This window comes from Squalius cephalus (genome assembly GCF_949319135.1).
Source record: "Squalius cephalus genome assembly, chromosome: 22".
NCBI lineage: Eukaryota > Metazoa > Chordata > Actinopteri > Cypriniformes > Leuciscidae > Squalius > Squalius cephalus.
The window spans coordinates 15,950,064-15,965,696 of NC_137143.1; the positions used below are offsets into that span (position 1 = coordinate 15,950,064).

At 37.4% G+C, this 15,633-nt stretch overlaps 3 protein-coding genes across 3 annotated transcripts; 2 read left to right on the top strand and 1 right to left on the bottom strand.

Annotated features, from left to right (window-relative positions):
• Nucleotides 1-256: 256 nt before the first annotated feature.
• cUnh6orf120 (chromosome Un C6orf120 homolog) lies at nt 257-3,294 on the top strand. Its single transcript, XM_079857921.1, has 2 exons — nt 257-379; nt 2,178-3,294. Exon 2 carries the CDS (start codon nt 2,216-2,218, stop codon nt 2,774-2,776), a length of 561 nt encoding a protein of 186 aa, XP_079714047.1. The 5' UTR covers nt 257-379; nt 2,178-2,215; the 3' UTR covers nt 2,777-3,294.
• A 546-nt stretch (nt 3,295-3,840) lies between these two features.
• On the top strand, nt 3,841-7,612 carry mrpl4 (mitochondrial ribosomal protein L4). Its single transcript, XM_079856558.1, has 9 exons — nt 3,841-4,020; nt 4,135-4,216; nt 4,626-4,794; nt 4,873-4,924; nt 5,056-5,173; nt 5,276-5,382; nt 6,777-6,886; nt 7,249-7,322; nt 7,448-7,612. The coding sequence occupies exons 1-9, from the start codon at nt 3,973-3,975 to the stop codon at nt 7,591-7,593; spliced, it is 906 nt and encodes a 301-aa protein (XP_079712684.1). The 5' UTR covers nt 3,841-3,972; the 3' UTR covers nt 7,594-7,612.
• Nucleotides 7,510-15,084, bottom strand: hyls1 (HYLS1 centriolar and ciliogenesis associated). The gene is made up of 12 exons (XM_079856553.1): nt 14,996-15,084; nt 14,670-14,769; nt 14,446-14,562; nt 14,275-14,348; nt 13,577-13,821; nt 13,415-13,470; nt 9,555-9,715; nt 8,514-8,559; nt 8,353-8,416; nt 8,125-8,206; nt 7,994-8,020; nt 7,510-7,894 (listed from the first exon to the last, which is right to left on the bottom strand). The coding sequence occupies exons 2-12, from the start codon at nt 14,767-14,769 to the stop codon at nt 7,763-7,765; spliced, it is 1,104 nt and encodes a 367-aa protein (XP_079712679.1). The 5' UTR covers nt 14,996-15,084; the 3' UTR covers nt 7,510-7,762.
• Nucleotides 15,085-15,633: the final 549 nt, after the last annotated feature.

Genomic DNA, 15,633 nt, shown 5'->3' on the forward strand with positions numbered 1-15,633 from the left:
CTCTTTGTTTGTGTTTTTAATTGTGTGTGTAATGCTTATAATGTGCTTCTTTTGAAAAACTGAAAATTGTTCAACCATGTCTCACTCTTGTGGCTTTTTAAGAATAAGCACACTTTTCACACTCACTATTTTATTTAATTCGTCTGCTAATAATGTTTAACTTTCTAAATCCAAATCTCACAGCAGAATTCTGATTATTTTTTGTAATGTATGTCATTCCTGATCTGATGTCCCCCTGTCCTACAGAGGGCGCTATGGCGCGTTATAATGGCATCACGTCCCAGAACGTGCAGAAGTCAACTCAACACCTGTAACAGAAAATTCCAAACATAACGACGCCGACTCTCCTTCCTCATGGATTATTTTTGACAATGCACCGGTAACTCAAAACAATACATATCTGTGTTAGAACCTGTGTTAATTACGAATAGTTATTTTGCTTCAGTTTCATAGAAACTACTGGTCTGTTAGCCAGCTAGCTGAATAGCTGTCTTATTCTTTTGTGCAAGTTTCAAGAATTAAATGGCGTTTTAATTTAGAAACGGAAAGTGTATAGGCTAGTATGGCATTGTGCAAATCATTTTACATAGGCTAACGCATATAGGCTATATATATTAAAACAAGGTCTTCTGAGGCTACACGGGTGTCTATTTTTAACATCGCTGTTATATACAAATACACCTTTAAATGGCATCTTTACATTTCTGCTTTTACTTTCGACTGTTTATGAAACAAAAGCTATCTAAAAGACAAACAAGGATCTACTTTAAGACTGCATAGCATACGCCCTGAAACGAAGTTGCACAATTCGGTTATAAGTCATACAGTTTCATTTGAATATGGGGTCTTGAAGCATATTTCTCTGGCAGGACTGACAGTACACGACCATGGCCATTGGCTGTGTGTGTGTGTCTGCTTAAAAATAGTGAGAGAGATATTTTTAGCAGTCAGTAGAGATGTATGACGTGTCAAATGGTGCCGGTTCACCATTATGCAAGGTTTGGATTCAGAAAGCCTCTGGGGTGAAAGTCTCTTGGTCATATGTCACAGGAAACGCATCATCAAAACAACATTGTAATGAATCACACTTATGCAGATAACATATTTTCCTAGATTACTAAATGAACACTAGTGAGACAAACTAAGTGAGATCACAATGCATATAAAGAACAACAGATAGAATAGGCAACAGAAAACAGCACAAAACAGTCAGGTCCCTCATCTGACCTATAACAAAAAAATAATAATAAAAACAATCAAATATACTTCCAATAAAGCTGCAGCCACATTAGCGATATTTTGGTGGAATTTTGCAGACAAGAAAAAGGTCCATTGTCAGTAGTGTAGCGATGTATTAAGCACTGCACACACAGAAGTCCCTTTCAAACCAAACTTGAACATGATCAAAATCTACATGGAGGACTTTTTTTTCCTCAAGAAGGTGGATGCAGTTGTTAGACATTACCTTTAAGAGTTCAGAAGTTAAAAAATAACTATTTATTTCAAATAGAAATCTTTCGTAACAATACACACTAGCGTTCAAAAGTTTGGGGTCATTAGATTTCATCAAAGAAATTGATACTTTTATACAGTTAAATTGATTAAAAGTGATAGTAAAGATTTATATTGTTAGAAAAGATTTCAATTTTGAATATATGCTGTTCAACTTTTTATTCATCAATGAATCCTGAAAAAAAGTATCACAGGTTCCAAAAAAATATTAAGCAGCAAAACTGTGTCCAACATTGATGATAAATCAGCATATTAGAATGATTTCTGAAGGATCGTGTGACGCTGAAGACTGGAGTAATGATGCTGAAAATCACAGAAATAAATTCTATTTTAAAGTACTGTATTAGTTAACAAATTGTAAAGGGATATTCAATTTTGTTCCTGATAGCCAGTCTTCTGGTGGGATCAGGATAATCAAAAATCTTTTGGAGATCAAAGGTATCCCACTCCTATTAAAAGGTTTTAAACACATATTGAAGTTCTAGATCTAGATCAAAATCCAGATTAGATTTAGTGTTCTAATCTGATTTCAGAATCTTATTTTAAACAACCTATTTACATGATTTGATCCAATCCAATAGCTGATATACAAGACTTTTTTTTTTTTTTTTTTTTTTGTGCAGGGCCCTGATGATACTGAACTAATATATATTTTTTGACTGCAGGAAGGTTACAGGTGTAGCTGGGGTCTGGCGGCAGTGACATGGCGCTGTGCTGGGGTGGTTTGTTGGTGTTGGCGGCCCTCTCCCGGGCCCTTGGCTCTCTGCAGCTTTCAGAGGATCACTCTGTGCCAGAAGAATGGGCCCTGCTCCATGTCGTGCAAGGCCACATAGGGGCGGGAAACTACAGCTACCTTCGTCTCAACCACGAAGGACGCATTATCCTGCACATGCAAAGCCTTAAAGGGGATGCGGATCTCTACGTCTCTGACAAGACGCTGCGGCCAAACTTTGATTCCTACAAGCTGCAGTCTACCACCTGCGGCCAGGACGTGGTGGTCGTCCCGGGGGATTTTCTCAGGCCTGTCGGGATCGGGATCTACGGACATCCCTCCTACATGGAGAGTGAGTTTGAGATGAAGGTGTTTTACGACCAGACAGCACTGAAACAAAGTGAAATTGAGAAAAACTCTTATCCTTCAGATGAGACTCCTGGTCAGTCTCAACACTCTCAGGGCCCCGAGGATGTGATGGAAGAAGAGGAATCCATCCTGTGGACTATTCTAATTGGGATTCTTAAGATCATACTTGAAATTTTGTTCTGATTTTGATGTGCCAGCTGGCAAAATATCACATTTGCCACAACATTCTTCCCTTTTTTTTTTTTGACAGAGGATTAGAAATGCTTTGTCTGAAGTTTTGTTTAAATATAGCGTGGCGCCTCAACCATTCTATAAGGATTATGTTCATTTCTGCCATAGTTTTCTTAATATGTCATCTAATCTGACTAACATTTATAATTTGCATATCAACACAACTGATTACACTTGATATGTTAAACACAAGGTTCTTTCTTTTGACCTGATTTGTTTTCTTCTGACATTTTATTGATTGAGTTAAAAAAAAAAAACAGTTGTGTGGCGCATTTTTTTTTGTCTTTTACTGACCTTGGGATGTAAATTCTAGGTTTTAAACTGCACTATGCAATCACACAAATCACCTTGTGATGAAGGTTGTACGGCTGTGCCTATTGTAAAGAAGAGTCTGTTGGCTAATAAACAGCAAAAAAACTTCTGCACCTGTAGTTGTAAGATACAAATAAAAGAATCACTTATTTTTGAAAGATTCTCAGTGTTCAACATTACTTAGGATTGTGTTCAGCTTTTGTGTTATGTGTTTTTTGTGCAAATAAGGTGGGGTTTCCATTTCAAAAATACCAAACGAGTGAGATAGATAAAAACGGTAATTTAGGTTTGGTCACTGTTAATATAGTATGGTATTCCATGAATACATAATTAGATACAGCTTTGTCTCTGAATAAATCACATCAACTACATTATTATTGTTTTAGAAACAATGTACAGTAAGTATATTATTTTAGAATGTGACGATACCTGTATAACATTATGCTCATCTCAATCTATGTATAAATATTAGAATACTATATACAAATACATATATATATATTCTGCCGTTCAAAAGTTTGGGATCGGTAAGATGTTTTTAAAAGAAGTCTCTTATGCTCACCAAGGCTGCAAATCATTCTATTATGCTTTTCTTTTTAACTTTTTATTCATCAACGAATCCTGAAAAAAACATTAGGCAGCAACACTGTTTCCAAAACATTGATAATAACTGAGATTTCCGAAGGAACATGTGACAACAACGCGGCTTACGTCATATGAGGGCGACGGAAGTGTGCGCACACCATCACGACCTTCCTGACAGGGAAACCAAATAATGTAAGAAGCTGAAATTATAACAGCAGTGCTTTTAGTATTTATTTTATTTAGCCCGCATCATGTTTCGTGCCACGTTGGCAATATGTGGAAGAACAGTTGTTAAAAGGGTAAGTGTGCGCATGCAATTCATCATGTTCATCAACTCTTGTGCATGCGATATTTCTGTTCATGCTGATACACACTAACTAGTGTTTATTAAACCATGATTTTTCTCAAACCAGTTCATCTCATCGGTCTCTGGAGAAAGCGCGCTTCCATCAAATCTGCGACTCCCATCAAATCTCATCGGAGTCGCGGGACAAAGTAGGCAAAGCTTTGTTTATTTAATAGAGAATTATAATTCATTCTTCTTCTGAGAAGAAACAAGTCTCTGGCTTTTAAATGTTTTCAGTTTTACACTCCTGCTTACATCCTTGAGTTAAAAGTACACCACGGTAAAAAAAAAAAAAAAGTTTTTACAAATATACCATAGTTATAGCCATTATTATCTATAAAGCTATTCAACCAAATGACAGATGGAGTGCAATGACAACTATATTCATTTAATATAATTTCACAGTAATAACAACTGAAGTAATTAAAGGATTGGAAGGAACTTTTGGCTTTCATGCTACATTTTTGTACGTTGTCAATGAAAGTGCAACAATACCATTTTAAAATGCATGTGGCGTGTGTTTTCATCGAACTGAGCGTGCCTGAACTCTTGTTTCAGAGAGGGCTCCTCCATCCGGCTCTGATCTCCCAGTTCTGCGCAGATGTGACGCTGATATCCCAGCTCACCTGGCACCCACTCAAACGTGGCTCGAGTCTTTGGCCGGTCTTGACAGTGAACCGCTTGGTGTGGTTGACCTACACCCTGATGTCTTCTCAGTGCCTGTTAGGTAAACCATTTAATCCTCTGAATCCTTTCAGGAGTTATGCTGCAAACAAATGGTCTTTTTTTCTGTTCCTATTAATAGGTTGGACATTCTCCATGCTGTAGAGGTCTGGCAACGTAATTTCAAACGAATAGTAAGTAACCCTGAGGAGCGTTTTCCGGTTTGGACTTGTGCATTAAGATACCGTCCAAATCATGTTCTATGAACCTCAGTCATATTGAATCATTGCGAATGAAATAAACATATGTAATGTGATTACTGTAGAGCCATGCAAAAGTCAAGTCAAGAGCTGAAGTCAGCGGTGGAGGCAGGAAACCTTGGAACCAAAAAGGAAGTGGGCGGGCACGACATGGAAGCATTCGTTCTCCACTATGGAGGGGAGGTGAGATATAATTTGAGATCAGTTTTAAACGCATAGATGTATGACAATATATAGCAGTGAACCCTCTGAATCACTAAACAAATGCTCCTCTTGCACATTCAGGAGGAGTAGCTCATGGTCCACGAGGACCAACCAGCTATTATTACATGTTGCCCATGAAGGTGCGGGTGCAAGGGCTGAAAATCGCCCTAACTGCCAAACTGGCTCAGGTGAGGAGGGGGGGGGGGGGGGTGCGCTCTAAAAGTCTTGCTTGCTTTGGAATGCACTTCAGTTTCAATTTCATATTTCGTAGGTTTTTAATTAGTAAATGTTCAGTTGTCATTTAAATTTTAAGTATTAGTTATTTTGTGTTTTTTTTTATATATATATTATATATCATTTATTATTTATTATTATTTTTTTCTATATATGTAGTTCTATTTAGCTTTTACCCAGCAAACAATTAGACGTTTAATTACCGTTGAAAAGACGTCTCTCCGACACATCCCGTCATGGCTAAAAAATAGTTCCAAAATGAAAGTCGAATGGACGTCTTTGACGTTATCTGTTATGTGTTACATATTTTTACCGATTTATGCCGTCCTACCACGACTATTTTTAACTCGACGGTGCCGTCGGACCAATGTTTGCTGGGTATTTTTTTATTTGTTTTAGCTTTAGTAATTTTAGGACTTCTTAAATCTTAAATTCCTTGAAATTTTTTTTTTTTCATGTAATTATTTTATTTCAGCTTTTTCAATTTACAATTTTTTTTAAATAGTTTTAGTTAACAGTAGCAAAACTATGGAAGCTTGTTTCCGCCACAGAATAAAACATTTTAAGAGATAATTGCGACTTTTTATCTCACAATTGCGAGTTTACATTTCGCAATTCTGACTTTATTTCTCAGAATTTCGAGATATAAAGTCAGAATTGCGTGAAATAAAGTCGCAATTGCGTGAAATAAAGTCGCAATTGCGTCTTAAAAGTCAGAATTCTGACTTTATTTTCTCGCAATTGCGACTTCATATCACGCAATTCTGACTTTTATAATACGCAATTGGGAGACATAGTCAGAATTGCATGATATAAAGTCGCAATTGCGTATTATAAAGTCAGAATTGTGAGAGAAACTATTCTGAGGTAAAAAAAAAAAAAGTCCATCTTTTTTCCCCCTTAGAATTGGACTTTATATCTCACAATTGTGAGTTTATATCTCACAATTCTGAGAAAATGTCAGAATTGCGAGATATAAACTCGCATTTATGTGTAATAAAGTCAGAATTGCGTGATATAAAGTCGCAATTGCAAGAAAAAAAGTCAGAATTCTGACTTTATAAGACGCAATTGCGACTTTATATCTCGCAATTCTGACTTTATAACACGCAATTGCGACTTTATTTCACGCAATTCTGACTTTGTATCTCACAATTCTGAGAAATAAAGTCAGAATTGCAAGATGTAAACTCGCAATTGTGAGATAAAAAGTCGCAATTATCATTTAAATTTTTTTATTTTGTGGCGGAAACAAGCTTCCATACAAAACTGATGTGCTTGTCAATAAGTGAAAAGTGGTTTGATTATAAATATTCTGTTAGACAAAATAGTCTCATTATTTTTCCAGGATTACCTTCATATTGTGGACTCACTGGAGATTCCCACTCTAGACCCCCACTATCTCCAGGACCTGGTCAAACACAGACAGTGGGGGGATTCAGTCCTCATCGTTGACGTGTAAGTCTGCAAGAGTGGATGTATATGCCGTTGCAAACCTGATATACATATTTGTTTCCTTAAAGGGATAGTTCACCCAAAAATGTAAAATTCAGTCATTAATTACTCACCCTCATGTCATTCCAATCTGTTCATCATATAAAGCTATCGAGTCTCTTCAGACAATTTGGACTAAACTGCTCAATTCATATGGATTAGTTTTACGATTAAGCATTCAAGTGGTAGTTGTGTAGACTGTCAATGGAGGGACAAAAATAACTCAAGATTTCATTAAAATGTCTTCATTTGTGGAAAGACATGAGGGTGAGTAAATATTTGGGTTTAAGTAATTTCTTTTTTTTTTTTGCATACTTGCATTCCAGAGGTGAAGAATTCCCTCAGAACATTCTCAAGGCAACCGAAAATCTGAAAACAGTGAATATTATTCCAGCTATAGGTAAACAAACTAACCACATTATAAGCGCACATTTATTGTAGACCGAACATAAGGGAATGTGGCTTTTGTATTAAAGCTTCTGTGAAGTTGAAAAACATTCTATGCAATTTGTTTTGTTTTTACAGGCCTAAACGTCCACAGCATGTTGAAACACGAGAGCCTGGTTCTCACTCTGGAAGCTGTAAAATTTCTTGAAAAGAAGCTTCTTTGGCATGATGTGCGTTACACTCCCCTGTATCCCTTTAAACTCCCATACAGAGACCTGCCATGAACACAGCACTGATTTCAGAGTATTAAAATGTTTATTTCATAAAAACAGTGATCAAGTTGTCTCATTTCACATATTCCACATGGTAAAAAAAAAAAAAATTCAATATCATATGAATAAATAATAACATTAAGAGTATATAAAAGATAAGGCATCGGTGGAACATTCTTCATCAGGGATAGGAGATTTTTGTTGGGATAATGCCGTGTGCTAAATCATGTCGGATCTCCCATCTTAGAGCAGATCGCTTCTTCTCTGTTGGAACCACATAATTGTTGGGGATGAATGTCTTCTGAGGTCTCGTCTGTGGAGAGTGAGAGAAGGGAAAAAAAAACACTCAGATTGAGAGAATCTAGGCAGTCCTTTCCAAATATAAATATATATGCATATGTGTGTGTCTTACTGGTGGAGGCTGATACATGAGTTGTTCCTGAAAAAATGAATAAAAATAATGTAATAAAAATCAAACTTGCACACATTAATACTCTTGTTTTTCTTAGCAAGCAGCCACTACTAAAACAAGTACAGGATTACCCTGATGGCCCAGTGCAGCTCCTTCCTGCTCTTCTCTCCTGGAGGTTTAAACATTTCCCAGTCCTGCTTATATTGCAAATACCTGATAAAGCAGTCAAACACATTTAGATCAATGTTATGATCAGTTTGTGGTGTTCAGAGGGTTATCTATCACATTTCTAAAGCCTGAACCAATCACAAGAGATTCAAGTCTTGAACGTTTATGAAGATCAATACAGGACGCCATACTTTGCCACTGGATCAGTTTTCTTCAAGTTCCTCGTGTGAGGATGATCAAAAACTGGCCGTATAACTGTGAAGAGAATCGGATTCTGTAATGCATGCAAACTGACAGTCATGGGTCAGAGAAACGGGTATGATTTGAAACTAGACGTGAAAATGGAACTTACATGACTTTGGACGAGGGCGGATGTCATTCTCGCTGTGTGATCGTGTCTGTTGGAGGACAAGGGTGTAGAATTTAGTAGGAACGCTAGGGTCCAATATCCAATGACTACTGAATTGTCCCTAGCAATAACTTTAATCAAACAATTAAAATATATTTATATGCAACCAATGTTGATGCAATTTTGTCGCATCTGAAATGGGTCATACCACTGACATTACCTGATAAGTCAAAGTAAGTAAGTTAGAAAACTGCATGCACTCTTTCAAGGACACGCATTTAATGCATGAACAGAGAATATAAGGTAGGCGTTTAAGTTTATCCTCTTTAACCTAAAATATTCTATATATCTTTAAAATATTTTTGTAAATATGTGCGATTTATCTGTCAAACAGATACGTGTGAAATTTGTGTTTGTTTCTTTAGCAACAGTAGATTCCTCGTCTCGTTTGCTTTCAGAATTTTCATTGGTTCAATGCCTCATGGGCAGCAGAGTTTGAGTAATCGAGTAGTTTGAGTAGATTTATATAGCAAATATAAATCTATAAATAAACTGCGTCATTAACTGTGTAATTAGCACCCTGCCTGTAAGCTCTGATGTAGGCTAGTCTAAAGTTAAGTCTCTGTTATGCCTCCTCGTCTTCATTCCTTACCTTTAAAATATAACATTACAGAATTGATTAATTGTCAATATGAGCTAAAAACCTTAGTCGATCCCTGAATAACATTTTTTTCAGTTATGAAGGTATGCTTGTTTAAATAAGTTTACAGAAAGCTAAATTGTAATGCTGTTGATTGCATAATCAAGATTATGTTATGAGCTATAAGTGAGATCCTACCTATATCTATAGATAATGGCTTTATATGACATGAAATTGCAATTAAAAGTCTATCATAAATGCAAAAAATAGAAAATGAGGGTGGGGTTCTGCTTTTATATTACCATCAATGTCAAAATCAAAACAAACGCCCTTGGAAAAACAATTCCAGTTTAAAATTCAAAACTGTAGAAGACCGATCAGTAGGAATGTGTCTGTGTACTGACCATGCCTCTGATGTATTCCCGGAAAGCACTCGGGGGTTCCTCCGTCACAGAGCTGGATCTGTCACTGTAACTTCCTGTTTCTTCACTCTCGGAGTCATACTGCACACGAGATGCACCGATCCGCATGTGGTCCAAACGCTCCTCCAGCTCACTAACTGTACCTACAAAACATAAGTACATGATTACACACATCCTAAACATCTATAATATTATACATTATAGCCAGTTATTTATATCTTTTGATATAGTATGTCAGTAGGAAATATCAGTTTACATTTCCCAACATTCCTTTTACCATTAATTGTAATAATCCAGAGAGATTTTTGTATGCACAAGGAGTCTGACAACAGCCGGTGCTCCACACGGAGATCTGTTAGGAAATGTAAACTTATATTTCCTACTGATGTATTATATATATATATATATATATATATATATATATAGTAGTCAACATTTGAAGTGAAATAATCTATTTCAAATAAGTGCTGTCCTATTCATCAAAGAATCCTGACAAAAATTGTATCGTGGTTTACACAAAAATATTAAGCCACTCAACTGCAACACAACTGTTTTCAACATTGAGAATATTGTTTCTTGAGCAACAAATCAGCATATTAGAATGATTTCTGAAGGATCATGACATGATGTAAATTTGCCATCACAAGAATTTTGACATTTTAAAATATATTCAATCAGAAAACAGTTATTTCAAAATGTAATAACATTTCACAAAATTACTATTTTTCCTGTATTTTTGATCAAAACAGTACCATATAAATATTTAAGATGTTACACGCTTCTAAGCAGTATACGCATCTTCATAATGAGTATTATATTCATAATAATGACTCTTCTGAATAAAATAGATAAATACATCTCTCCCATCTACTTCCTCTACAGCTTTACCTCTAAAAACTAAATAAAAGTATTAAAATAAACAAATTAAGCAAATCCCTGTAAACAGTGTAACACACCAAGGCAGCCAGTATAAACTCTGACCCTCTTCCCCTTTGAGCCGTCACCATATCCATCATCATTCTGTTTCTCCTCGGGTCTCCTCTGAACTCTGTTCCTCATGTGCCTCAAATTAAATGGGTGGTCAAGACTGTCCCGCAAAGCCTCAACCTCCAAACCATCGTTGAAATATGCCACATTTTGAGAGCCTCCATCTTGAGTTCCAATGTCATTCCCTGTGGGAGTCTGCTGCGGGTCGGCTTTGTGACCTTTGCTTGGCGTGTCAGGAAACTGATGACCATCATCCTCACATCCATCATGGCTTTGATCAGTACAGTGTAAGGCTACATCTTTCCTATCATCCGGTGATCTTGCAGGAGCTCCTCCGTCAGATGTTTCTAATGCTTGATCGTCTCCGAACCACACCAGACTGTTGTTCTCCTCATAATCATGAGCATCTAAGATCGACTCGCTCTCTTCTTCTAATCCAGCCAGAGTACAGTCGTCTCTATAGTCCACTTCCTCTGGGTCTCCATCTTTAGACGAGTCTGGTCTGTACGTGCCATAGCCGGACGTTAAAATGCTTGCGGCGGGGCTGCCCAGACTTTCATGATAATCCTCATCATAGATGTCTCTAGTTTCCTTCTTCTGCCGTACATCAGCATGCTCTTCTTCCCAAGCAGGTAACATGTTATGATCGTCTTCCTCTTCGTTCTGCGAATGGCCACTGGATATTGTAACATAATCATCATCACTTGCCCATGACTTCCTGTCCTGGTCCCAACTCTCCTTTCCCCCAACAGGAGCATCAAAAAACCAGTCTACCTCCTCTTTTTCCTTACTGCCTCCTTTAGACACTTCCATCCCACTTTCATGTTCATCTGCTCCTGATCTGTTCTCTGCCAGATTGACATCGCTGCTTATATCTTTGTCTTTTTCATCACTCTTTCCAAGTTCTATCTCTTTGTCATATTCACTGATAAAACATTCTCTCTCTTCCTCTTCACTGTTTCCATCTCCAGTACCATTCCTCTCCTGTTCCTCATTGCTGTCAGGGTTTTCCTCTGTACTGTCTTTTGCGAAAAAGTCTTTTTCCTCTTCGTCATTCATGTCTTCCTTGCTGTTCTCTGATCCCTCGCTTTCAGAGTTTCCTGTGCTCTCTTTCCTCACAAAAGATTTGCCACCATCTATTTTGTCCTCAATGCCTTCATTATCTTCTGATACATTAGCTCCTTCTTCATTTTCTTCTCCTTCCTCCTCGTCTTGTTCTTCTTCCCCACTTCCACCTGTGCTCTCTTCCTTAGTGATACCCTCTTTCTTTTCATCACTGTCTGAATCTTTATCTGTACACTTTTCTTCACTATTTGAGTCTTCTTTTGGAAAAGACTCTTCTTCTTCTTCTTCACTCTCCTGATATTTCTCGCTCTCTGAATCATTGCTTTGGGCTTTGTTCTCCTCAGAGTTTTCTCCATTGACAGAGCTCTCTTTCTCCTCCTCATTATCCTCTTCCTCCTCACTTTCTTCTAGATCCTCCTCTTCTTTCTTTTTATTCCTTTTCTCCTGTTTACACAGCTCAAACTCTTCTTCCTCGTCTCGACTTCCTTCTTCCTCCTCTTCACTTTCTTCCTCTTGACTTACTTCTTCCTTTTCCTCCTCATCACTTGCTTCTCCTTTTTCCTCTTCACTTTCCTCTTTCTCTTCGCTTTCCTTTCTCTTTTCCTCTTCTTCCTCCTCTGCAAGTTCTCCTTTTTCCACCTCTTCACTTTCTTGTTCCTCCTCTCCCTCCACTTGACTTTCTTCTTCATGCTCTTTTATAATTTCTTCCTCTTCACTCTCATGTCCTGTTTCTTCCTCTTCACTTTCTTTTCCTTTTTGCTCCTCCTCTTCAAACTCTTTTTCCTCAGCTTCACTTTCTTCTTCCTCCTCTTCACTTTCTTCCTCCTCTTCACTTTCTTCCTCCTCTTCATTCTCTAGTCCTGTTTCCTCCTCTTCACTTTCTTCTTCCTCCTCTTCAAGCTCTTTTTCCTCATCTTCACTGTCTTCCTCCTCATCTTCACTTTCTTCTTCCTCTTCATTCTCTTTGCCTTTTTCCTCCTCCTCCTCCTCTTTTTCTTGATCTGTTCTTGTTACCTCTATGCCTTTTTCCATTTCATCTTCTATGAAACATTCTCTCTCGACCTCACTTCCATCTTCATCTGCCTTAGGATTTGTTTCAGCCTGTACATATTTCTTCTTCTCCAACTCATTCCCTTGAAGAGTTTTCTTCATCCTCTCCTTTTTATCATCTCCAATTACAAATATTTCCTTCTCATCATTACTGTCTCTTTCAGACTCTCTCTCAATCCTTCTGTTTTCTTTCTTAACATAATCCCTGTCTTCCCCCTCACTTTCCCGATCTGTCCAGAAAGAAGAGGACAGGGATCCTTCATCATCCTTGCTTTCATTTTCCAAATGGCTGTCAAAAGCTTTATACATCTTGAGGTAGATGGACAGATCTCTCTTTTAGCCCTCAGTAAGAAAATTAAATCCTCTTCTGAACAGATGGCTGAGAGGGAGGGTGAATGTAACTAAGAAGATTACTGAAAAGAACTTTGCTGGGTTTATTATAAGGCTAATTGCACCACCTGGTGTATGGGAGGTATTATTACTACTCTTCAGGATGTAATCTCTACACTACAATTCAAATGTTTGTGGTCAGTGTTGTTTTACTGTATTTTCAATCTAATAAACGCAGCCTTGGTGGGCATTAGTCTTTTTTTCAAAACCATTAGAAATTCAGTTTGAAATAAAAAGTTGCATAATGCATTATGCTTCACATTATATTTTTTTAAAGGTATACATTAGATACATTCCAGCATTCAGTAAGTAGTTTATTAGTATTCCTGAAACATAATGACTGGACTTACCAGAATCTTCACTATGCGTGGACTCATCACAGACATGAGACCGACCTTGATGCTTTCTATATAAGGAGATAGAAAATAATGTTTATTGCACATGCGCATGGATGATGATGTTTTTTTTTTTAATTTTAACTATCAAATCAAGAAATGATTATGTGTCCCCACCTTAACACTTTCCTTTTAATCACAGGCTTCAAATGAGCCCTATGTTCTCTATCAGGACTTGTCGTCTCACTCCCATCCAAAACTGAGTGAAATATTTCAGAAGGGCCTTCCTCAGTCTCCAGCCTGTTGGGTGCTGTGGAGGGCCGAGCTGGTCTGTGAGCAACTGAGTGCCGTGAATATGCATCATAGTAGTGATTCATACCAGTCTCTCCATGATCATCCTCATTAAATGTGGAGGTGAAAATCTAGGAATGGAAAATAGGAAAAACACACATATTGTGTACACAATCCTAGAACGATTATACGCGTTTAAGTCACCATGAAATCAAAATAGTTCAATTCAATTCTTGTTTTTTATGGAATATTGCAGTTTATATAAATGATTTATTCGTGCACATCTTGTCCCTCATAATCTTTAATCAAAATAACTCCCCCCTCGCCCCTCGCCCCTCGCCCCTCGCAGCAACATCTCCTCTTTGATGATGTGTTTACTGGCATGAGGGCGGGACAACCTGTCACTCACATGAGACAATAGCAATAGCAAACCACAACAGTCCAATCAATTCCCGGTGGACAAAATCAAGTTCCGCCCTACATTTTCTTTCTCATTTAAAAAGCTGTTTTACTCGCATGCATACACATCACAATAATGAAAAAAAAACACTAATCGCAACTTCTGTCTCTTTAAAAACTCATACCTCTCTCTGTTGCCCCGCTGAGCTGGTGTTCAAGAGAACGTAGTTACAACCGTGACCAATGTTGTTCAGTTGGACTGAGGCAAAAACACAAATTTAACAGGTTAAGTGTGTTAAAAACATGCTTTAAAGTCGCATGAAATTTCACAGCATAAAGCTGGAGTGACTGCTCACCCTTTTCCTTAATAAGCGCTGGTGGACTTTTGCTGGAACTGCTGTGAGATGTTGGAGAAGTCCATTCCCTGGAGCTGTGACTCTTTGACTTTTCATGACGAATCAGCTGATCTAGATCTGGTGGAGATTCATAAATATGACAGCACTACTTCAAGACAATACATGCTATAAAATGCAAATAAATGCACTGATGTAGGCTGGAACAGTTCAAAATATTAGCCCACCTCGCTTGAATTCCCGCAGTCTTTCTTTGGGAATATTACTGTATCCAAGTGCAGCTAACTGGAGCTGAATCTCCTCCTCAGAATAGTCTAGACTCTCCATCTTTTAATAGCAAAATAAACATATCAGACATTAGTCAAATACGTCGTATTTACTCAAGAGAAAACATATAACGTTAGTCTATCTGCTAAGTTTAAACAAAACTCTTTCTTTAAACTGCCTCACTGACAGCAACGTTCATAGTGCTGAAATAAGAAGGCTGTTGCGCAACATATGAAAAGAAAACATAAGTGAAGTTTAAAGTTTATTTTCTTCTGTTTTTCCTCACCTTTAAATGGTCAGATTTTATAGTTGTTGTCTTCACAGTACCAGGACAACGGCGGCGGTTCCGTTTTCAAAATAAAAAGATAACCGAGTAAGAAAGCGCTTCAATTAAAGGTTACAGCGCCATCTGGTGTTTGGGAGACCATATGGTTATCACAGTAACCACATTACAGTATTTTATTAAATTTTATTTTATTTAGTTACCTTAGACGGTTATTTATATTTTAAGAAAAATCAGGAAAAGACTGATGCAAATATTCTATTTATTGTTCCGTACAAAAAAATATAATCTCCACCATAATATATGGGATCTCGTTCAAAAAGATTAAGAATGATTTTTTTAGATAAAAGTTAGGTGAATTTCTTTTTAGATGGTGGTCACTAATACCAAGTTTCCTATGCATAAAACATAACGTTTTACATTGAAATCTCGGCGGAGACGGTTGTTACCATATTCATTTTTGTACCTTAGAAATACAGACAGCCTGGTACATTTTTTGAAAGTTACTATCACCGAATCCGATCTAAATCTAGGATACATCTGATTCATAGGATGTATTGTTTACGAGCGGTACCCAGGTACCCGGAGCTTGAGCCACGCCCATTTTACACAAACCTTTGAACTCATATCCAATCACCTTC